Source organism: Euleptes europaea, chromosome 13, assembly GCF_029931775.1.
Source record: "Euleptes europaea isolate rEulEur1 chromosome 13, rEulEur1.hap1, whole genome shotgun sequence".
NCBI classification, from domain to species: Eukaryota; Metazoa; Chordata; class Lepidosauria; order Squamata; family Sphaerodactylidae; genus Euleptes; species Euleptes europaea.
The window spans coordinates 64,356,985-64,379,425 of record NC_079324.1 but is presented as its reverse complement, the minus strand read 5'-3'; the positions used below and the strand labels follow the sequence as shown (position 1 = coordinate 64,379,425).

The 22,441-nt window shown below is 52.8% G+C and overlaps 1 protein-coding gene across 1 annotated transcript in view; it reads right to left on the bottom strand.

Moving 5' to 3' along the window:
- Positions 1 to 21,671, bottom strand: part of GRK3 (G protein-coupled receptor kinase 3) — a 49,049-nt gene extending 27,378 nt beyond the window's left edge. Inside the window, exons 1-3 of the mRNA XM_056859332.1 lie at positions 21,551 to 21,671; positions 11,367 to 11,443; positions 653 to 726 (exon numbers count right to left, since the gene is read on the bottom strand). Coding sequence (XP_056715310.1) covers positions 653 to 726; positions 11,367 to 11,443; positions 21,551 to 21,663 — 264 coding nt within the window. The 5' untranslated portion in view covers positions 21,664 to 21,671. The remainder of the gene's footprint in view (positions 1 to 652; positions 727 to 11,366; positions 11,444 to 21,550) is intronic.
- Between the last annotated feature and the right edge of the window lie 770 nt (positions 21,672 to 22,441).

The following is a 22,441-nucleotide window of genomic DNA, read 5'->3' as shown; positions in this document are numbered from 1 at the left end:
CCTTATTTATTGCAAGGCGGGCAGAAGAAACTGATCAGAGTTGCACAGAATTGCAACGGATTAGACTGGGGCAGGGAATGAGTGTTCTTTTTGTCATCCATATCACTTGATAAACCCAATTCCTTTGCCTGAGAGCCAGCGTGGTATAGTGGTTAAGAGCGGTGGTTTGGAGCGGTGGACTCTGATCTGGAGAACTGGGTTTGATTCCCCACTCCTCCTTCGCATGAGCGGCGGAGGCTAATCTGGTGAACCAGGTTGGTTTCCCCCCTCTTCCGCATGAAGCCAGCTGGGTGACCTTGGGCTAGTCACAGACCTTTCTCAGCCCCACCTACCTCCCAGGGTGTCTGTTGTGGGGAGGGCAAGGGATGGTGATTGTAAGCCGGTTTGAGTCTCCCTTAAGTGGTAGAGAAAGTCGGCACATAAAAACCAACTCCTCTTCTTCTTCTTTCCCCTCCTTGGATCTACTGCCATTTCCACAGCAGTCAGAACTAAGGATAATGTCCCTTCCCAGACATTTAAGAGGTTGATCTGCAAAGGGTGGAACAAGCGAACGCCAAATGCCTCCCCCCCCCATCGCCCCTTCAAACCACTGGACTCCCCGTACTGAACAAGGATCCGGCCATCACTAACCCACTAACCACTAACCCCTTACCTCTTCATAAAACTTCAGCTGTGGGACCCCTTCTTCCACGTCATTCAGGCAAAAGTCTTTGAACAGCAGAAAACCTGGAAAGTAAATTGGAAGCATACAGTCAACTGAAATGGCCCCAGCAAATGAACACTCAAGTAATAATGATCCATCCCAGATAAAAACCAGGGATGCTGTGGAATCTTGCTGGCATGAGTCAAAAATCCCTACTTCAATTTTTCCTTCTTCCTGGTGAAAACCAAATCTCTCGTCTTTTTGCTGAACCCTCTGTTGTTCCTCATGCTGAATCCTCCCCCCACCCCATGCAGATTTTTAAACACTGGGTTGCATTCCACGGATCTGTTCTGCTAACAGTGGCACATACACACACACACAGCATGGGCTGCCTTCCCCGGCCTCTTGCAACAAGGGGAAATGGCCACCAGTAGAGGAACAGATCCATAAGAGTCAGCGTGGTGTAGTGGTTTGGAGTGGTGGAGTCTGATCTGGAGAGCCGGGTTTGATTTCCCACTCCTCCACATGAGCGGCGGAGGCTAATCTGGTGAACTGGATTTGTTTCCCCACTCCTCTGCATGAAGCCAGCTGGGTGACCTTGGGCAAGTCACATTCTCTCAGCCCCACCTACCTCACAGGGTGTCTGTTGTGGGAAGGGGAAGGGAAGGCGATTGTAAGCCAGTTTGAGTCTCCCTTAAGTGGTAGAGAAAGTCAGCAGATACAAACCAACTCTTTTTCTTCTTCTTCATAAGATCCAGCACATTACTTCTAGGTCAATCGATTAGCATTATACATGACAGTTATAAATGATGAATGGTATTTAAGCATGTATAAAACAAACCATTAAAAGACTGATTTCAAATAGATGGATTTCACATCAAAATGGTCAATGAAATGAAAATCTGTGTGTCCGTCCCTAACAAAATCCCACAGTTTGAGCAAAGAAGGGGGGTTTTTTTGTCTGTCCTGAACCTGTTGCCCATCAAGTTCTGCGGGTGCCCTTCAGTTCCAGGTCCCTCCATCCTCTCATGAGTAATTTTATAAGCCTCTACCACATCTCCCCGTAGTTGTCTTTTTTCTAGACTGAGAAGTCCCGGCCTCTCCAGTCTCTCCTCACAAGGAAAGGGGCTCTAACCCCAAAATCTCCTTCAGTGCAACACTGCAAGGTAAGGCAGGGACCCTCTACCACAGACGCCATGCAAAAGTTGATGTGACCGGCTTTGCCATAATGAAAAAATAATGTGCAAATTAGACTTGAAGTTGAAGATGAGGAACATCCAGGGATCCAGTGCCTACTTTATCTCAGTTCCCACAATGCCTCGTTTTTTAATAAAAGCTTGACCACTGAGGATGGCTGGTTTTGCTCAGAGCCTTATGGCTATTTGTTGTGGCAGAATCGTTGGTGGACGAGGGATAAAATGGGTGAAAATCCAAAAACTGCCCAAGAGGCAGTAAGTCTGTTCATGTCTTTTTCATTTTGTTTTCCCCTGTATTGTAATAACATCACTACCCACCTGGAAGTCATAACTGAATCTGTGCTGTCCTGGATTCAAATCCTCACTTAAATCTTCTGTGGCTAGGAAACTTAGATGACAGCAATATAACATTCTACAATGTTTCTGGCAGGAAGTCTGAAGATGCACCCATGTGATTTTCTAGCATTTGTTCTGCAGCGAATGTTATTAACAAACCTAAGATGCTGAGTAAACAAAATGCACAGCAGATTTCTTGGTCTGCTAAAACGTTTGTGACAGAAAAAGTCCAGCACAGTGACAAGAAGCCATCAATCAATGAACGGCGTTAAAAAGGGCTAAAATGTGATGCTAATGAGTAAACGGGCTCTCATAATTAGGTCAAGGATGTGGAAAACTGTGAGACGCTTTGAGGGATTGAGGGAGAAAAACTATACGTTACTAACATCTAAATAAACCTCAGGAAAACACACTCTTGCCCCTGTCTCTGTTAAAGAGAACTTGTCCTTTTCAACGTCAACAGAAGGTTTTGAAGATACACACAACTCAACACACGAACAATATACTTGACTAGTACACAGTGCATTTCCAAACAGAGTTATGGCCTTCCAAGTCCACTGAAGCCAATACGCTTAGAAGAAATTATACTAGTAAATGTAAAAATTATACTAATAACAAAGTAAAACTATACACTGCACATTTTTAAATACTTTATACATGTCAGGAGCCCCATGGTGCAGAGTACTGCAGTCAAAAAGTTCTGCTCACGACCTGAGTTCGATCCCGACGGAAGTCAGTTTCAGGTAGCCGGCTCAAGGTCGGCTCAGCCTTCCATCCTTCCGAGGTCAGTAAAATGAGGACCCGGCTTGCTGGGGGTTAAGGGAAGATGACTGGGGAAGGCACTGGCAAACCACCCCGTAAACACAGTCTGCCTAATAAATGTCATAATGCGACGTCACCCCATGGGTAAGAACTGACCCGGTGCTTGCACAGGGGACTACCTTTACCTATTAAACAATAGGTAGCCCCCGACTACTTTTACCAATACACGTCTTTGTATATATTAACAAAATGTAGAATTTTTTTTAATTGCATGGTGAACATGTTGGCCAAACGAACCCCATTCCTCACTCCAAGTTCCATGTACCTCAAGTATTCATTTAAAAATAGATTTGCCACACAAGGCTGGTGTTGCAAAACCGATCTCCCCCCCCCCCGCAAATGTCCTGTAAACGGAGGGCGGGGGGGTGACAGGCAAGGCCCCACCCGCAGCAGCCGGACAGAGCACGGACGGGCCGTTATTCGCTGTTATTCACTATTCGACCTCCATGCCCAGCCGCTGGGAGAAACTGCTTGTGGTTTAGGAGTGGGATGTCATTAACATGCTGACGACACCCAGCCCTTTTTTTTCACCCTCCAAATTGCCAGATAATACGTTAAAAGCCTCGAGCCGCTGCCTGACTGCTGCGGTTAAACAAACTGAAACCGAACCCTGACAAGGTGGAGACAAGGCTGGTTGGGGAGTCTGGACGGACAGTACGCTTCTCACGTTCACTGGAGTTCAGCTGGCCCTTGCTTGACTCCTGGGAGTTATACTCGGGCCCCATGTTGTTGCTGAAGAAGCAAGTGAGTGCAGCTGGAAAAACCACTTTTGGGAGGGGCCGTGGCTCAGTGGTAGAGCCTCTGCTTGGCATGCCGAAGGTCCCAGGCTCAATCCCCGGCATCTCCAGTTAAAGGGACCAGGCAAGTGGGTGATGTGAACGACCCCTGATGGAGACTCTGGAGAGCTGCTGCCGGTCTGAGTAGACAATGCTGGCTTTGATGGGCCAAGGGTCTGGTTCAGTTTAAGGCAGCTTCATGTGTTCATGTGCTCTCCACCTTGACTAAGTATTGAATATATTTCTATTTTCCCCCAATATTTCCAATTTTTTCCCAGGGAAAAAAACAAGGAAAAAACAGGGTTGGGCTTCACAATTTCCAGAGATTTTACATTTCTAGTTATGAGGCAGGGGGTCTGATCACAACTAACCCACAAGGTGTGCATGAAGCCATCTCCTGATGCTGGGCCTAAGACAGCAGAAAATTAGGAAAGACTGCGCTAAGGTCTCCCCCAACATGGATTTGCTGTTCCTGGCCCCATTTCTCAGACTTCCTGGTGTGCAGTGAACGGCCCCACCAGGAGAGCAAAAACTCTCCTGCTGACAGAGGGCTCTTTCCCAGCAAGAGAGGCAGCCGGTCTGGATGTACCATGACACAGGCAGCAGTGCGGTAAATTTGTTTCTGCAGAATGCAGCTCCCCGCAAGGGCAGCTTCAAACCCAGTGGAGAGGAATGTGAACCTAAAGCAAACATGTACAATCACAGAGCTGGTTAACAAGGCTGAGAATGAGAACGCCACCAGCTAATCCCCTTGGGAAGCAGAGACAGACCGTTTACCCAAGAGAAGCTGAACTGCCGGCTGCGACCTCTGCCCTCAGCTGAGCCCCTCACGGGAAAGGGAAGGGTGGCCAGGCCTCCCAGCATATCTTTAGAATATCTTTAAAGATCTTTCAGGCGCTACTGGCCTCCAGTCTTGCTCTTCTACTGCAGGCCAACACAGCTACCCACCTGAAACGGGAGAATAACGAAGGCCCTCCGAGGGAGCACATTCCCCAGAGAGCAGGGCTCCCCAGTGAAGTCCGACCACCCACCGACTGAGAATGTGATGGAGGAAGCCCCATGCAACAGGTTGTCACTTGGGCACAGATTCCACCACAGGTTGAGTCCAGCACCAGATCTCAGATCTGGGCCTATCCCATGCAGAGGCTTCAAAACAGAGATGCGCGTCCAGCATTTCATGCCAGGCAGATGCCACTTCCATGGATGCTGAACAGCTTGTGTTGGAGGGTATGTTGAGAAAACAGCTGCCATCTCTGCAAATTCAACAAGACCTTCACGGAGACCCACCCACGGAGAGACACTTTTACTGGGTCATCAGGTGGTGGCAAACCAGCTCTGGGAGGGCATCTGTCATATCCACTGACCGCTGACCCAAAAGCCACATCACAGCGGCAACATCTTTAAAATCAGAGACCTGCTCTCACAGGTTGTCTACAAGGTGCGATCATCTCCCCGATGTTATTTAACAACCCTTGCCCAGATTGTCCAGAGTTTCGGGCTGGGATGTCATCAGTACATCATCTGTTAGGAAAGCAAGTGTCAACAAACTCTTGGGCAGGTATCTTACCCAACACAAGAGGATCTCCCCCCTTACCATGAGAGGCTGCTGGCTACCTTCCGGAGTACAGGGCTTGTGAGTCCATTATTCAGAATTACGAACCCGCTGGAGTTTTCAGCAGCTCCAACAAGGAACCGCGTACACTCGGCTGGATGTGATCCATCTCCCCCCCATTTCAGAAATCGCTTCTGAATCTTTTCGCCCCTGAAATCCAATGGCAGAACCCTCATTCCAGCATTTTTCTATTACACACTCTCCAAAGGCCTAGTTTCTAAGCCCCCAAGTCTCTCTTAATCAGTTACTCAGGTGAGACCACCTAATCAGTAACACACTGTTAGTACGTGTCAATTAAAAAGGCAGACACAAAACCTGAGAACACAAGAATTTAAGATTATTTTGGGAAGGCCCAGAAGGCTGTCAGCCTGACCTGAGGAAATGCTTGGCATTTGCTGACGGATTGACAGACAGCCCTTGTGGCTCTCACTGCACAAGAAAGACAAATATTTGCTAGAAGATTATTGTCATTTTCCATGCAGGTCTTATCAAGGCAGGCCCATATTGGTTCCCAGGGTATCATAATAGGAAACACGGACCTGGACTGTACAGATGGGGTGAGGTGCCTTCCCCCCATGCTACTCTGCACATTTATCATAAGCCAACACCACCTTCTCTTCGCATCGCAACAGCCAGCAGGGACCAGAACTCGGTCACACCCAGGCACCGATCCACACAAGAACCTTGACTACAGCACTGTGCCATGTCTCTCCTTCACCTCTCTATTTTCAAGCAGCATGGCCTAATGTACCTCTGCACCACCTAAGCTTTAACCCTCTCGACTGCCCCCCACTCCAAGAAACTCTGTGAGGGGCCGGGGTCCCACAGACCATTCCCAAGCCCCCCAGCAAGATGTAGATTCCCCAGGCCATGCAGTGTGCTGGAAGGAAGCCAAAGGAATCCAGCTGAAGTCTGAAGTTTGTAGGAGAGACATCCTAGACGATGCTTGGTTGAGAAAGGCATGGGGGCCCAATCCTCCACGGGTCACCCAGCTCCACTTGGCGCTTCCTTCCCCCCTGCGATCACCACCCTCCGTGGCTTTCTCTGGGTTTCACAGTGGTGGCCTCCTGCACCTTGGAACTCAACAATCTCTCGAAGGCACAGGTCAAATCAGAAACCAATTTCAACTTGCCCAGTATGTGCAATTAATGCAGGTAGATACGCTGCCTTTGCAAAAACAAAGCATGCAGCTCACAGAAAACTCCCGATAGCAGAGCACCTCATCCCATCTGCTGCCCTAATGAAGGCTAAGCCATTTCCAGGAAACCCCAAAGCCTTTGAAAGCGCCGCATGTGACATCTTGTTGACTCTCTCTAGCAACATGGGATGCGGAGATCCAGTAGTAAACTCCTTAAATCCCAGTATGACTGTACTGGAACAAAATCAAAAAGTTGCAGAGATTAATTGTCCTTTGTAAAAAGCACAAGAGGCTGGAGGATTAATGCAGACAACACACACACCGCACACAGCAATTGGGAAGGATTATTTTTCACAGGCCCCATTCATAGACAGGGCTTTGCAGACAAATGTCCATCCTTCAGCTTGCAAAGGCAACCCTTGACTCAGACTTCACACATGCCACCGCTGCACCCACGGGACAAATGCAACCAGACCCGGCAGGGGGAGGCTCTACCCTGCTGCTGTCCCCCACCAGTCTGAAGACAGCCCCCCTCCCTGCCCATCCATCAGGAGCTCCATAAACCTCCTCCTTTAACTCCCCTTCCTAGAAATACCAACCTGGGGAGGAGGGAGAGAGGCTGTGAAGGACTTGCCAGGCCCCAGGACACTGCTGGGGGGGGGGGGCTTTGTTTGGCATGGCCAAGCGCCAGCTGGGTAGACCAACTGTGTCCCAAGGGAGGCAGCAGCGACTACGCCAGCCCAGGAACCACCTGGTGCCAACCTTATTCGCAGCACACACAGATCCCACTCCAGAAAGCCTCCTTGTACACATGGGGAGTTCTGCCAGGGCTGGAGGGAAACGCCCCGGCTTCTCATGCACACCCCCAATTTGACGTTCAGCCCAAACAGTAATTTTGACTTCCTTTCCCAAAGAGCAAGTCAGGCCATGAAATGTCGCCCGCTGACCCTCGCTGCCTTGGACTGGGCTTTTCTTTTCTTTTTTAAAGCACAGAATATTTATTCTACATGGTCAGCCAGTTAAACACACAGTTTGTCCTGGGGGGACGGCAAGGGGGGGGAGGCCTTGGCCACGCTGCCATAGAGCTCAGTACAGTCTACTCTGACTGGCAGCTGAGCCCTCCAGGGTCTCAAGAGTGAGACCTTCTCTCTAATTGGAGATGGCAGGAGTTGAACTCAAGGCTTCCCCTGGTCAAAACACAGGCTCTCCCTAAACTTGACACTCGAGTACAAGGACCATCGGCCAGGTCCAGTACAGCTGCTCTTCTGTTCTGATGCCCCGGAAGTCATGGCAGTTTAAGGGAGGACGTTCCTTGTGCCCAACAAGCCCATCCTGCAGGTGGCATAACATTCTGCTGCCAGGGCCTCCCCCGCCCTTGCGAGATGGAGAGCTCTGATGCTCACGGGGCTCTCTTTGGTTCCTGAAGGACAATTTCGTGACTTCAAAGAGTCACGAGGGCACTGATCTCACATGGAGACTAAACCACGGCTTTAGCAAGGCTTGTAGGAAGCAGGGCTTGACCAGCGAGCACAGAGTACGGCTGACCAGGCCAGCCCTTCTTGGACGTGCGTCACCCCACCCGTGAGCTCAGCCCAGGGAGGTGGCCTTCGGAAGGGCCTCGGCTTGCGCAGCAGCCGGCAGCTCTCCCCTTCTGCTGTGTGCAGTCCCAAAGGCCCCCACCTCCATCTGCCCAGACTCTCCATTCACACAACTGGTTGTGCAAGAGCCCTGGTCCGAGGGCACCCTCAGCGGGCACAGGGGCTTGGCTGCAGCAGAAACCGGAGTTACTGCTGGGGGAGGCGGAGGAACAGTCCTCCCCCTTTACTGAAGGCCAGACAACACACGCTCCAATTCGTGGGGGTGGGATTCAGCCCCACACTGCAGAACCCCCCTGTAGCTTGGAAGCAGACTCTCCCATGGAGAAGCTTCAGCGCAGCAGGAGAAGTCTCTGTGCAAAAGACAAAAGAGCAAGAGAAGGCACCCACCAGAAAGACGACGACGACAACTTGGTTTTTATATGCTGACTTTCTCCACCACTTAAGGAAGACTCAAACTGGCTTGCAATCACCTTCCCTTCCCCTCCCCACAACAGACACCCTGTGGGGTAGGTGGGGCTGAGAGAGTGTGACTAGCCCAATATCACCCAGCTGACTTCATGTGGAGGAGAGGTGAAACAAGCCCTGTTTTCCAGATTAGAGCCCACCGCTCATGTGTAGGAGTGGGGAAACCAACCTAGTTCTCCAGATCAGAGTCCACCGTTCCAAACCACCGTTCTTAACCACTACGCCACCCTGGCCCGGGATCTACAGAACAAGTGCAAACCCACACAAGGCCAGATTAGGCATCCAGAACCCGAGTCCCTGGAAAGGTGCCAACATGATAAGGCTCTGCCAAAAGTGAGCCTGTAGGAGGTCTGTGCTGAATCAGCTGCTGGAGATGGGCCAGCTGGGGAAGGCACAGCCAGTGGGAAGGCCGACTTCCCCTTCCTTGCTTTGCATTTCTCCCTCAGGGCCCCTGGTGTCCATGAAGCCCCACACAAGCCCCAGAAACTTGGCAAACTCCTTGTCAAGCAGAAAAAACCCCACCTACCCCCCCACCCCGCCAACCTGCCCCAGTGACATTCTGGCTCTCAGAGCCTCCTTTGTTTTGGTGATGGCGACCGTGCCAACAGCAGCCTGGTATTTTCACTGTCTGCCAGGAAGACCGACATGGCCAAGCGGCTGCTATGGGGCATGGGGGGACCCAGAGACTCCGGACCTGCTGAGACAAATATCCAGAGTGTGGCATTATTTCTACCGCCGCTACAAGAGGCAGAGGCACCTCTGTTCGGATGGTGTAGCTGTGTAACTTGAGTATTTCTTTTTTACTTATGACTTCTTAAAGGTTTGAACAGTATTAAATTGTTTCAAGCCACCTTAAAAGACCTGTCTGAAATCCGAAAGTTGGCAAAGAAAATTTTTAATGCGATGTTTTTGGCTATGTGCTTTTTAAAAAAGGCCAACTTCTGTACTAAAATGAAGTCAGTTTCTTTGACTTTCTGAAACGGACACACTCGCTGTGCCTATACTCTGCATGATTTATTCAAGTGGAGGAGCCAAGAGCAAAGTGCCCCCCCCCCACGCTTGGGCAGGTGGACCAACCCGGGGGAGACCAACCCAGGAGGTCTCGTCTACTTTTTGTTGTTGTTGTGTTTTTTAATGCCATGTCTTATGTAAATTTGTTTAAAAGTGTGCTTTTTGTAAGCAGCTTTGAGGAGGAAAGCAGGATAAAAATACAATAAATAAGGGGTGGCCTTGCTTGGACAACATGAAGATTCAAGATGGGGGTGGGGGAGGGGGGAGCACACTCCACGCAGAGTCCTCCAGCGCCAGGCTCATTCAAATGCACACCAGCTGCACGTGAGCTCCCACGGCTCGGTTCAGTGAGGCATGTTCAGGAGAGCTCCCTGGCAGACCGGTGCCCCGTTTCCGTTCTCCTCCCCCACTCCTTTGGCCTTGAGGACAAGTCGAGGCCCCGGTGGGCCGGGCGTCCCCTTCCTCAGGCTCCAGGCAGCCCTCCCCTTTCCCTGCGGCGTGCACAAGGCATTCACAAGGCCGTCAGTCCTCCCAGCCGCACTCATGCCCAGATGGGGAACGGTGGCATCCCGCTCTCTCCTGGCAGGAGGCGTTGCCTTCAGAGCAAGAAATGCCGCGTGCCTTTTGGGCACCCCCAGGAGAGCGGCTTCAAGAGGCGACGCTTCAGCACAGGCAGTGAACGTCAACAGAGGACTGCAGCAACCTGGAACTACAGATCTGGGCTGCAGGAACTCGTGGGTCGTATTTCCTTTCCACAAAGCTGCTTCCGGGGCAAACGCTTTAATCGACTCTTTACTCCCGAATCCAAGCCAAGGCGCCGCCTCGCCTCCGGCCTCCGCTCTGGAATAAGATCCCGGCAGACAAAAGACTCTGAAGAGCTCAAGGTCGCCGGGGACAACCTGAGAGCAGCTTCCTTGACAGGCCAAGGACTCGGCAGCCGAAGCAGCTCTTTATTTGGTGTCAGGGCTGGACGCCGCACTGGTGTGTATTTGAGCAATGCTAGGCAACAGCGCATTGATTATGCAGGGGGTGCGTTGCAGCAGGGAGACCGTCGCACCAACGTGCATTCCACATCGACAGGACTCTTTCTCCAACACAATATGCCTGGCAAGCAGTTCAAGCAATCCATCAGAGAATGGGGGGGATGCTTTATTGGGGCGGGGAGACTAATTGCAACGTTCTGTGGGCAAGCGCAACCTGCTTTATTAATGCCGCCATTTGCTTTTTGGATATTCCAAATGACGCCACCAAAATATTTGCAAGCAGCAACCGTGACTCAAAGCTGGCATGCGACCCTTTCAGGGGACATGCAAGATGGGCCGGGTGGGCATCCCTGGACATGGCCCCCTCAGCTGCTGCTGCTTCGCTGCCCTGACACACGTTGGTGCTCAGCAACCCCCTCCCCTCCTGAGCACTCCCTTGCAAAGCACCCCTTTGCTACGTACAAACTGAATTGTGAGTGCTCTTTAAAGTTTATACAATTTTTCCACCCCAAAAGGTATTCCAGCCAACTTCCAAAATAGCAAAACAACATAAAGCCACACCAAAGAGCAGCAGCAAGAATAAAAGAAAAGCTGCTGCGTTAAAATATGAACAATAAAAACGAGAAAAAGATGGAGGGCGCCCCCCCACACAACCGCCCCCCCCATTACCCCCACAAGAGGTTGGGCTAAACAGCACAGGGTTTTTCCAGGTCCCTCAAGGTGGCAGAAGGTGGGAGAAACGCTGGTTTTTGACATGCGGTTCTGATCAGCAGTGAGGCAACTCACCAATCTTCTGATTGAAGATCTTGTCAAAAGTTAATTCTCCTCTTTCCTCCAGATATTTTTGCATTACGCTGCGGATACTGAAAGAGAAAAACACAGCAAAGGGCTTATACTTCTTGCTGCCCGTAGCTCAAGACGAAAAGACACGCGAGTCTGAGAGCTCCCGGTCAGAGCCTGGGCAATAGCCTGGGCCTCTTTGTGCCCACTTCAGAGGTGCAACAGCCACCCTCCTTCAGCCTGGCCTGCCTCTTAGGGCTGTTGTGAAGGCAGAATGGGAAAGGAGAGCCCTCTTCACTGCCTTGAGTTCCTTGCAGGATGAAAGTGAATGCATTAACAGAGTGTTGCAAAATTCCACCCCCCTTGCGAGCCTCTGTCCAAGGAACAGAATCCAGGCTGGGGTCACCAAGGACAGGAAGCGGCTAACACACACACACACACCCTTCAGGTTCCTCCCCAGGGTCAGAAGCCCCGGCAGTCACTCCTATGGGGAGATACAAAGCACTGCCGGGAGAGGGGCACGTAAAGAAGCCAATGAGTGTCAGGGGGCTGCCCCCCCACCCCTAACTGGCAGATTCAGACTGGGGGTGTCACCTCGCAATGCTCATACCCCACCTGCCACAGTAAAGGGCTTTCTTTCACTCGCCTGAAGTTCACCAACGGAGAGGGTTGGCTAGAGGGATGGCTCCATTCATAGCGTCAGAGTTGGAAGGTACCCATAGAGGCCATCTAGTCCAACCCCCTGCTCAATGCAGGATCAGACTAGAGCATCCCTGTCAAGTGTTTTTCCAGCCTCTGCTTAAAGACTGCCAGAGAGGGGAAGCTCACCCACCTCCCTATGTAGCCGATTCCACTGTGAACTACTTTCACTGTAAAAGAAAAGAAAAAATCCAAATACCCAGCCAGTAACTTTCTACCCGCAATTTAAACCCATAATGAATCACAAAGTGCTTGTTTGCTCAATTCAGAACACACAGGGCCCACAATTCCCCCTTCCTGCCATTAAAGGGGTCCCACTGTTTTTCAATTATAAGAAGCAAGCACCACTAAGCACCAGCTCACAAAGGATCCATCTTCGGCCTCCCAAAAGAAAGCAGGAGATCCAATGAGAATGGGAGCTGGGCTACCCATGCTTTTGCAACTGTGGCAGGCCCGGAAGAAAGAACAGGCTCTGAAGGGAGGCTACCAAGAGGGGCGTCTGGACGGACCCTTCCTCAGCCACAATGATTATAACCTGCTCTCCACTGTTGTGCCCAAGCCATGCGACTGCCTGACCAATTGTGCTAGCCACACGTGCAAAGAGTTGAAATCAGTGCTACGAATGCACAGCGCAGATGCAAAAAAAAAACATCTTTTCCAAAGATCAGCGTAGACCTGGAGAAAACCATAGGCTCAGCTGAGCACTCACAGGCAGGCTACTGGAAAACCCTGCATGCTTGTGAGACTCAGACACTGTGGGAATAACCCTCAAATCCTAAAGATGCCACAGGATTCATTTTATTTTCCACCAATGCCAAAGGATGATCTGCACCTTCCCCACGAAATGAGGGCTGCTGGAATAAACCAGGGTGGGGAAGATCAGGCAGACAGTGCAGAGACCCAGGGTGGTGCCGTGGTTGGGAGTGACAGACTAGTATCCAGGAAACCCAGGTTCAGATCCCCATTCATGCCATGGAAACTCGCTTGGTGACCTTGGGCCAGTCACACTTTCTCAGCCTAGCCTTCCACACAGGGTTGTTGTAAGGATAAAATGGAGGAGAGGAGAATGATGGAAGCCACTTTGGGTCCCCACAGGGGAGAAAGACGGGATATAAATGAAGCAAATTAAACAAAATAAATATTAAAGTAACAAGGCTATGTTCCTGCTCCATAGAGCATCCAGTCAGCCCAGATTGGCCAGCGACCCAGGAGGCGAAGCAAAGCAAGGGTGTGCACTCTTATTGCATTTTTAAGAAAATAAAATAGTTACATGACCCCTCCAGTAATAGTGTTACTGGAGCATTACTATTCAACGACATAAAAAAATATAAAAGCAACTGATTCCAGAATAAGAATCAACCAGCAACGGGAAAACAATAAAACAAAACGGCAGATGAAAAAAATCCAGGTAACCATAAGACCACAAAGCAAGGGGTGAAAGGCAACCAAACAGGGATGCAGACAAACGACAAGCCTTTTGAAACAGGAAAGTCTTCGCCTGGTGCCAAAACATATCCAGAGAAGGCCCCCAGGGAAAGGGGTGGTCATTCCGAAGGCCCTCTCCCTCGCCACTCAAGGGAGGGGCCCCCAGCAGGGCCCCTGTGGGAACAAGCGGCCCTTCTGGGGCCCTGACCCCAAGTAGCTTAGGGCTTTACAGCTTAAAATCAGCATCGTGAATTGCTGCTGAAACTGAAGAGACGGCCAAGGCAGATCTTGATGTACGACTGCAGCAAACAGCCTTCCAGCTCCGTTCAGAACTACCGTAACTGAAGTTTGTGAACTGTTTTCAAGGGCAGCCCCACAGACAGCTCATTGCAGTAATCTAACCTAGAGGTAACCACCAGAGCATGGATGACCATGGTTAGGTCATATTAATGTTCTTGCCTTAATGGTGAGAACAATGTGCAGGAAGTCCCATGGTTAGTCCCTGGAATCTCCAGTTATAGGACCTCAAGTAGCAGATAGTGGTCTGTTGAAGAGGTGCTGCCTCTAGAGAAGATGATCCTCAGCTGGAGGGCAGATCAGGGGGCTTCGTGTGCTATTTCAAAGGCTTTCCCTGCAGTGCGCGGCTCAGCCTGGCTATGCAAGAACGTTCCCACCCATCTGTCATCTGGGGCAGCAGCAGCTGCTTCAGCTGGTGAGTGCAAGAGTTGACCTGAGTTGTCCACAGGCATCCAGGCCCCTTGCCCAATGTGCACCAAACCCTCCCCTGCCCATCCAAAGGGCTTTAGTGCATGGCTGGGAAAGGCAAAGAGAAGATGGGAACACACGGAGGCCAGATCAGGAGACCGACAGCGACGCCTTCCAAGGGGCAGGATATTTATTGCAAAGAAGGCCCGTGCTCTTCCAGGTCACAGGTGCAGACTATGTCATTTGGCTTCCTGATTTGGAAGGTGTGGGATCAGGCTCCTACAGTGAGGGTCACTAAAGGGCACATGAGCCCAAATTAACAGTGATGCATAACGTGCACACAGCACAGGAGGCGAGGAGCCACACTGTGCATCCGCTGCAGTCCAAGCTGCATGAGGACAGAGGGAAGGGGCCCTTCCTGGACACCCCCCCCCTACCAGGCAGACAGGTCAGCTGCGGTTCCACTGAGACACTTTCTGTCATGCACAGCTCACCTCCGCCCCCAGGGGCCCATCGGAGACTCAGGCTTCTCCCACCATTTTCCTACCAGGGGAAACAGCAGCAGCAGCTCAGCCCCCAAAGAGGGGGAGATTCCCAAGGACTCCCCTGCCCTACAGACGCCCCTGCCCTCTGGCTCAGCTGAACCCAGCTCCTGCCAACAAGGCTACATGACGTGGCCCCACCTAGCCTTGCAAATAACCCTCCCCCCACACACACACTCAAATGTATTAGCCTTTAAACAGACTCTGCTACTGACCCACCTGCCCCAGCATTGGGCCATCCAGAGAACACTGATGCCCCTCACCCAACTAGCGCTCTTACACGTCACTGTGGTCCCACCCCTCGGCACTGCCTGCTGATGGAGGGCAGATGCATAAGAACACCCCCCCCCTGCAGAGAGATTGCACGGACGAGTTGGAGCCCCTGACCAAACACGGCCCCACCCAGGTCAACCAACATGTGACTCCGCAAAGTGCAACTGCTACCGTCCACACACACCCCATCAGCACAGCAAGGGCGTGATTTGAATGTGGCTCTCCCCCACTCAGACTCTGAGCTCAGCCATGGGGCCACACCGGCTGATGGAGCATCCCAGAAAGGAGCTGGTTTTTAAGGAACGGAAGGAGAAAGACGGGCAGAAGCCTTCAATTGTTCGCCTTCAATTAACACGTCCCGCGGGAAAGTCTTCCGACGCTCTCATTCCGGCTAATTAGTCCCATAAAGTCCACTCAATATTATGAGGGGGAGGGGAATAAACAGGGCTGGCAACGGCTTCCCAGCAATGCTGTTAAAAACAGAGGGAGGGGAATTAATGGCAATTTTGCCTCTGAGAATTCAATTCTAGACTCCTTTCCAACCTCACCATTTGCCTCCAGAGCAAAACCACCAGCGGTTCCCCACCCAATCTACAGCAAGCCTGCGAGGGAGGCAGCCCCGGCTTCAGAACCGCTCCGGCCCACAAAGCGCTGTTTTGGCCAGGTGTGCGTGCGGGGGGGGGGGTTGAAGTCAGACATGCATGAAAAGCTGGTGTGCACACAAGGTCAACAACTGATGCCTCCCCCCCCCCCATGAGTGAATTCAGCCTCTTAAGGGGGGCTGTCAAGACACTGAGCTCGAGGTGAAAAAGAGATGAGTCTGTAGTCTGACTTTCTCACTTCGAATTTTAGGTCAAAAAAAGAAAACTCACCACAGCCCCCCCTTTTCTTCTCTCAACATCAAAAGTGTCAGCCTCACATGTGTGTGTGGGGGGTACGCATAAACCTCAACAGCCAAACCCATAAGCCCAGGGGTTCGTTTACTCACATGAATGGTTTTCCCCATCCAATACCTGTGCAATTCTCTCAACAAAGCGGGTATTTATTTTATTTACTGTATTTACAGTCCACCTTTGTCACAGAGGCTCCGGCAAATTACGCCGTTTAACTGGGTGCAGTCATGAGGAGGAGACAGCTCACAAGCCAAGCCCTGGGACGAGGAACAGAACAGTCCGAAACAAGAGGATACCTGACCTGCAGAACCACAAGACAAACGCAAGCAAAGAATTCCTCCTGGGCCCCATCTGTTAGCTTCCAAGTTAAGCAAACCCTTTTCAATCACCTCTCCGTCTACAGAGGATTTCTTGCAATTCCCCCAAATGCCTGCATTTCTCATTCACCAGAAGGGATGCTTTGGATGCCAGCCTGATTGTTCTTCCGTGTGTGTGTGTGTAAAGTGCCGTCAAGTTGCAGCCGACTTATGGCGACCCCCTTTTGGGGGTTTTCATGGCAAGAGACTAACAGAGGTGGTTTGCCAGTGCCTTCCTCTGCACAGCAACCCTGGTCTTCCTTGGTGGTCTCCCATCCAAATACTAACCAGGGCTGACCCTGCTTAGCTTCTGAGATCTGACGAGATCAGGCTAGCCTGGGCCATCCAGGTCAGGGTTCAATTAATTATTTAACTCTGCATAGCCTTCTTAAGCTCTCGTCCATGGAAACCTCAGTGCTTCCTCTGGGCTCCAGTGGACGGGTGCCCTTTGGCTTTAATTCCCACTCCCTTGACAAAAGTTGCAGAAGTTCTTTCAGCCACTAAGAGCTCATCTCTTCCTGTCAAGATTCATGGGGGGAAATGACACAAATAAACTTCCTGCCTGACAGGGAATGGAATTAAAATATGATGCTCCAGCCCATTCCTTTCCTCCTCTTCAGTGCCCGGCCCCCTCTTCCTTTCGCTAGAAAGATTATCAAATCTTGCTTAGATGTCGCGGTGAGAGGGCAGTACTTCCCTCTTGTACATCCTTATGCCTCATGGGTATCAAGGGAAAGACTAGCAGGCTCCTCAGTGGAAACTGGGGCCTGCTCCCCAGAGAAAACATTGCCCAGTGATTCAGGATGAAGAGAACAGATGGCCCTTCAAGCACCTCTCTGGTTTTAGATATTCGTTCAACGGCAACAGGAGGGGGGATACACCAGTGTTGGCCTCCGAACCTGCCATGACCTCGGCCATAGGAGGACTTCCCAAGGCACTCTCCTGGCTTCCACACCTGCAACGTCTGATGCCTCCTTAGAACAAGGAGGATGCCCCGCATCTGAGCATTACACCTCCATGGTGGGGGCTTCGTTGAGGTATGGATAAACAGGTAGCAGTGGTGGCCAGGGGTTCCTTTCACCAGCTTTGTCGCCTGGTGAGCTAGCTGCAGCCCTCCCTGGGCAGACAGGATCTTGCCCCTGTGGTGCATGCCCTGGTAACGTCGAGATTAGATTACTGCAACACACTCTGTGTTGGGCTGCCCTTGAATACTGTCCAGAAGCTATAGTTGGTACAGAATGCTGCGGCCAGAGTGTTGACTGGAGTGGGCTGTAGAGGCCACATCCCTCCATCTACATGGGCTTCCAGTTTGCTTCTAGGCTCAATTCAAGGTGCTGGTACTGACCTTCAAAGCCCTATACTGCCTCGGACCAACATACCATAAGGACTGCCTTCTCCCATATGAACCTACCCATACGCTCCAGGCATCTTCTGGAGGCCCTGCTTCGGTTGCCCCCACCTTCCCAAGATAGACTGGCAGCAACCCAAGAAAGGGCATTCTCCATCGTGGCACCAAAACATTGGAACTCCCTCATAAGAACATAAGAAAACCCCTGCTGGATCAGACCCAGGCCCATCAAGCCCACCAGTCTGTTCACGCAGTGGCCAACCAGGTGCCTCTAGGAAGCCCCCAAACAAGACGGCTGCAGCAGCATTGACCTGCCTGTGTTCCACAGCACCCAAGATAATAGGCATGCTCCTCTGATCATGGAGAGAACAGATATGCATCATGACTAGTATCCATTTTGACTAGTAGCCCTTTTCCTCCAAGAACATGTCCATTCCCCTCTTAAAGCCTTCCAAGTTGGCAGCCATCACCACATTTTGGGGCAGGGAGTTCCATAATTTAACTATGTGTTGTGTGAATCTTCCTCCCCGGGGAGATTCACCCATCTTCCTCTAATGGTGTCTTTCACCAGTTTCATCTGGCAAACCCCCAATAACAGCTACTGGCCCTCCTTCTAGTGCTGTTTATGTGTTTTAAATTGAATTATTTTATAATTTTAATGGTGTTTTAAATTGCTTAATTTTTTTAAATGTTTGCCGCCTTCATGGACCCTGATTGGGTGGAAAGGTGGCATAAATATGGTCTAAATAAACAAGTCAGCCTTGGAGTGCTCGCTGCAATGTTTCTTTGCAAGAGAGAATGTCAGTGGAAGACATTGTGGTCACAAGGCCAGGGGTGGGGGGGAATGGCTCCAGACATCTTCACCACCCCTTCATTCTCACACACCCCAGACTGGCTGCTGCCCCTCACCAAACAGCCAGTGCAAGAGGTAATGATCCCAAGACAATGTCAAAGGCTCTTCTTTGTTATCTCCCCCCCCACACACACACACCATTTCTTAGACCGCCTCTGAAAGATTCAGAACACCTGAGCCCTCTGGGGGCATTTCCCAGGACAAGAGATAATTATCTGTAATCTGATTAGGAGAGCCTGGCCTCGTCTCAGGGCATCAGCAGCACCTACACACATGAAACCCACAGGGATTCTGTCTCCAAGCACCGACATAAAAGTCTCAGCGCACAAGTGTGTGTAGGGGGGAGAGATCCGGGGGGGGGGGGGCTGCAGTCTGCCCCTGCTGACTCAGTGCTTGCTTCCCTCTTGAGCATGCACAGTTTCCCGCTTCTCCCCATGCTTCCCTCCCTTGGCCCTATGGCTGACTGCAACGCCTGGCGCACCAATCCGTCCATGTGCGCCAACACGACTCCCTCACGACTTTTGCAGGCCGCAACAGAAATACTGATACCAGGGAGGTTGACAGGAAAAAATTATGCTCTTGGGAAATGAGTTTGGAGGAAGGGAGAGAGCGCCTGATCCCCTCTGCCTTTGACCATCTCCAAGAGAACTGTTCTACTGGAGGGGGAAGGGGAAGCTGCAGCCGCCACTACAGACAGAAGCTGTTTCGCCCTTTGCTTTTCACCCCTTTAAGCTAAAAGAGACGCATTGGGGGGTGGGGGGTGGCTGGGGACACAAAATCGAACGCGGGTCCCCAGGGAAGAAAAGAGGCAGGAAGCTCAAGGCCAGACAGCCTCCAAGGCAGTGACCCCCACGGCCCGGGGGGCTCTGGGAAAGAGGCCCAAAGACTGGCTGGGACCGCTCAGAGCCGCAAGTATCCCGGAGAACTCCCAGAAGAGGACAAGCATCCCATGGGGGCGGGGGGGGGGCAGTGTCCGGCTGTTGCAGCCCAAATGAGCAGGCGCTTCGTGGCACTTTAAAGACCAACTGCCTGGTTTTGAGAGCCAGGCAGAGTTCGCTTTGCCATACGGCCCACAGCTGCTTTTGCCCCCATCACTTATTAGGCCTGAGCCAGCCAGGCAAACCCACTTCCACAAGGGATTTTGGGCCCACACAACAGCCTGTTTAAACTGGGCTGCCACCGCCCCATGCACAACAACTACAAATGCGTTCAGTTAGCATACCAGTGTAACACCATCCCCGGGCTACAAAGTCCTGCCCTGCAAAGCACGCAGGGCTGGTTTGCACTGCCTTGGAAGTGTCATGCTTAAATCTGGCATCTTCAGACCCTTTTCTCTTCTTCCACAAGACCCCCCCTCCCTCCATGCAGAGTGCCTAGAAAAGGCGCCATCCCAACCTCCAAGTTTCTTTTTAGCCCCCCCCCCTTCCACCCCGGATAAGAACAACCAACAGAGAAAAGCCTTTGCACCCAAAGTTGCAGGGAACGGGGTGGCCCTAGAGACCCTTCCACCCAGATCTTCCTCTCTGTCTTTGCTTCGAAACTGGAGCGCAGTGCGGAGGCCTCCAAACCGTCCAGGTTTTCCCCGTCCACAGCACACCCTCTTCTCAGGCTTGGTCTGCTACAATCATTTCCCAGCCCAAGCCCATTCCTGAGTCATCTGGACGTAAAGGTGCGCATTTTCAAAAGTTCCCCCCGAAACCGGTGCCATGCTCTTTCCATACGCCTTTTGCAGCTGCTGTCGTCCCCCCCCCCCCCCCGCACTACCAGAGGGCTTCCTGTGGGCTTCTTAAAAAATAAACGTGGTAATTTCTCTAGCGTTTTAGCAACTCCCTGTGTGGTGGTTGTTTTCCAAAATCCCTCTGGTGGCTCAGAGGGAGAAAAATGCAGTGCAAATATTGCTAGTGGAGGAAAAGATGCAGAAAACTCCTGTGTGGACGTTCCATTGCCCATGTGGAGCAGCAACGAATGCAAAATGGAGAATCCTCCTTGTAGACTAACAGTAAACTCACACTCCCAGGGTGAACAATATGGTGTATTGGGGGGGGGGTGTCAGCTAATGCATGCAAGCTTCAAGGAATCATTTGATCCTTGGGTCTCCCCAGTCCAGAATGTGAGCCAGGCCGAGAGGGCCCAGATATGGGTAAACTGAGCTGTTGCTGTACCCCACCCCCAGAAGAAGAGTAGAAGGATATGCTGGTGACAGGCAAGCTTGGGGGGGGGTGTGCAGATAGAAATGAAAAAGATGCAGCAAGAGGGTTTTAGGAATGCCTCACAAAAGAGAAGCCAAGGAGAGGTGATGTGTTGCCTTGGGGACACAAGGCCCACTATGGGGAGGTGGGCGTGGGGAGGGGGGGGTCCAAATTTTGCCAGGTGACAGGAAGAGTTCAAGGACAGGGAGCAGCAGGTGCAGCCCAAACAGGGACACACAAACACACTCCCCAGCCCCCACCAAACAAATACTATCTCATTATTAAGTAAGGGGTGCAGGACACAGATGCCCCCCCCCCAAGGCAAGGAGACCCAGCAAAGACACATGAGCAATTGTGGGGGGGGGGCACTGTTTTGTACCCAGCTGGGATTGTGCTGCAAGTTGTGTAGCACAAGAGCAAAATGGGAGGGGGGCTGCCAAAACCAGGAGGGACGCTTTCTGTGTGTGTGTGCGGGGGGGGGGGGAAATACTCCAGCTGCGGACATCCTAACAGGGACCTTTTCTTAGTCACCACTCATCCCACCCCATCCTCTTGGGCTGCTGAAGGGATCCAATTTTGATTGGGGGGGGGGGAATGTCACCAGAAGACAGAAAGACTTACAGTTGGGGTGGTGGGTGCTAATATGAAAGCAGTGTGTGTGTGGGGGGGATCTTACACCCTCCTTCTATCTCCTCCTGCAGATCCTCAGCATAAAACAGCTGGCAGGGCTCCAACGGGGGGGGGGGTCTAGATAGAGTGAGGCCCTCCTGCCCAGAAGATGTGGAGAGGGGGGCTTCTTCTCAGGGGGAGGGGGCGGTGAGTCCTGACCCCTGCCTGCCTACCTAGCCAGGGGCCCCGCCTGGAGCTGGGGAGCCGCGCCAGGCCCCCTCCCCGCCTCTCCGCTCACCTGGGCTCGGGCAGGACGATCTTCTTGCTGGCGCGGGCGGCAGGTGAGCTCTTGCTCTTCTCCATGGCCATCAGGTAACTCACGTCGGCCAGAACCGCCTCCAGGTCGGCCATCTTGACCCCGCGGGGGCCCGCCCGCCCCCCCCCCGGACTCGCACCAAGGGGGCAGGGGCGGCAGGGACCCCCCCTCCCCCAGGCACCTGAGCGCGGACCTCCTCGACGCCCCCGGCAGCCTCTAGCCGCCCTCCGTGGAAGGATGCCCTAGAGGGGGGGCCCGCCTCAGCCCATCTCAGCGCCCCCCAGTGTAGAACCCCCCCCCCGAGGCTGGCCTTTAACGCGCCCCCCCCCCGGTCCTGGCTGCTGGAGAGCCCGGCGGGCTGCTAGTCCCGGGGGGCCATCCCCCCGGCCCGGGAGGATGAGGGGACCCCCCCCGCGGCCCCGGGCAGGCCGCCGCCCTAGAGGCGCCCCATGGCTGCCCCCCCCCCGCCGCAGCCCCCTCCCTCCCTGCCTCCCTCGAGCGTCAGCGGCGCGCAGGTAACGGGGGCTGCAGAGCGGCCGGCCGCGGGGGGGGGGGGCAGGATGGCGCAGGAGGGCCCCCGCGCGCAGGTAACGGCCGGGACCCCGCCGGGGGGGGCCGGGGGGGGCGGGCTGGCCGGCCGGCCGGCGCCTCTGCGCTCCTCGCCCGCCCCGCGCCCGCCTCCGACGCGCAGCAGCCAGGAGCCGCGGCGGAGCGGAACGGACGGAACGGCACGGAACGGGAGGCGGAACGGCCCGGGGGGCGGGGAGGGGGGACAGCTGGGCCCCGCCCCGCCCCATCGTCTTCGCCCCCCTCCAGGACCGAGCGCCTCTTCTGCCCCCCGGCCCCCCCCCCGAGGGGGAGAGACTGCTAGCT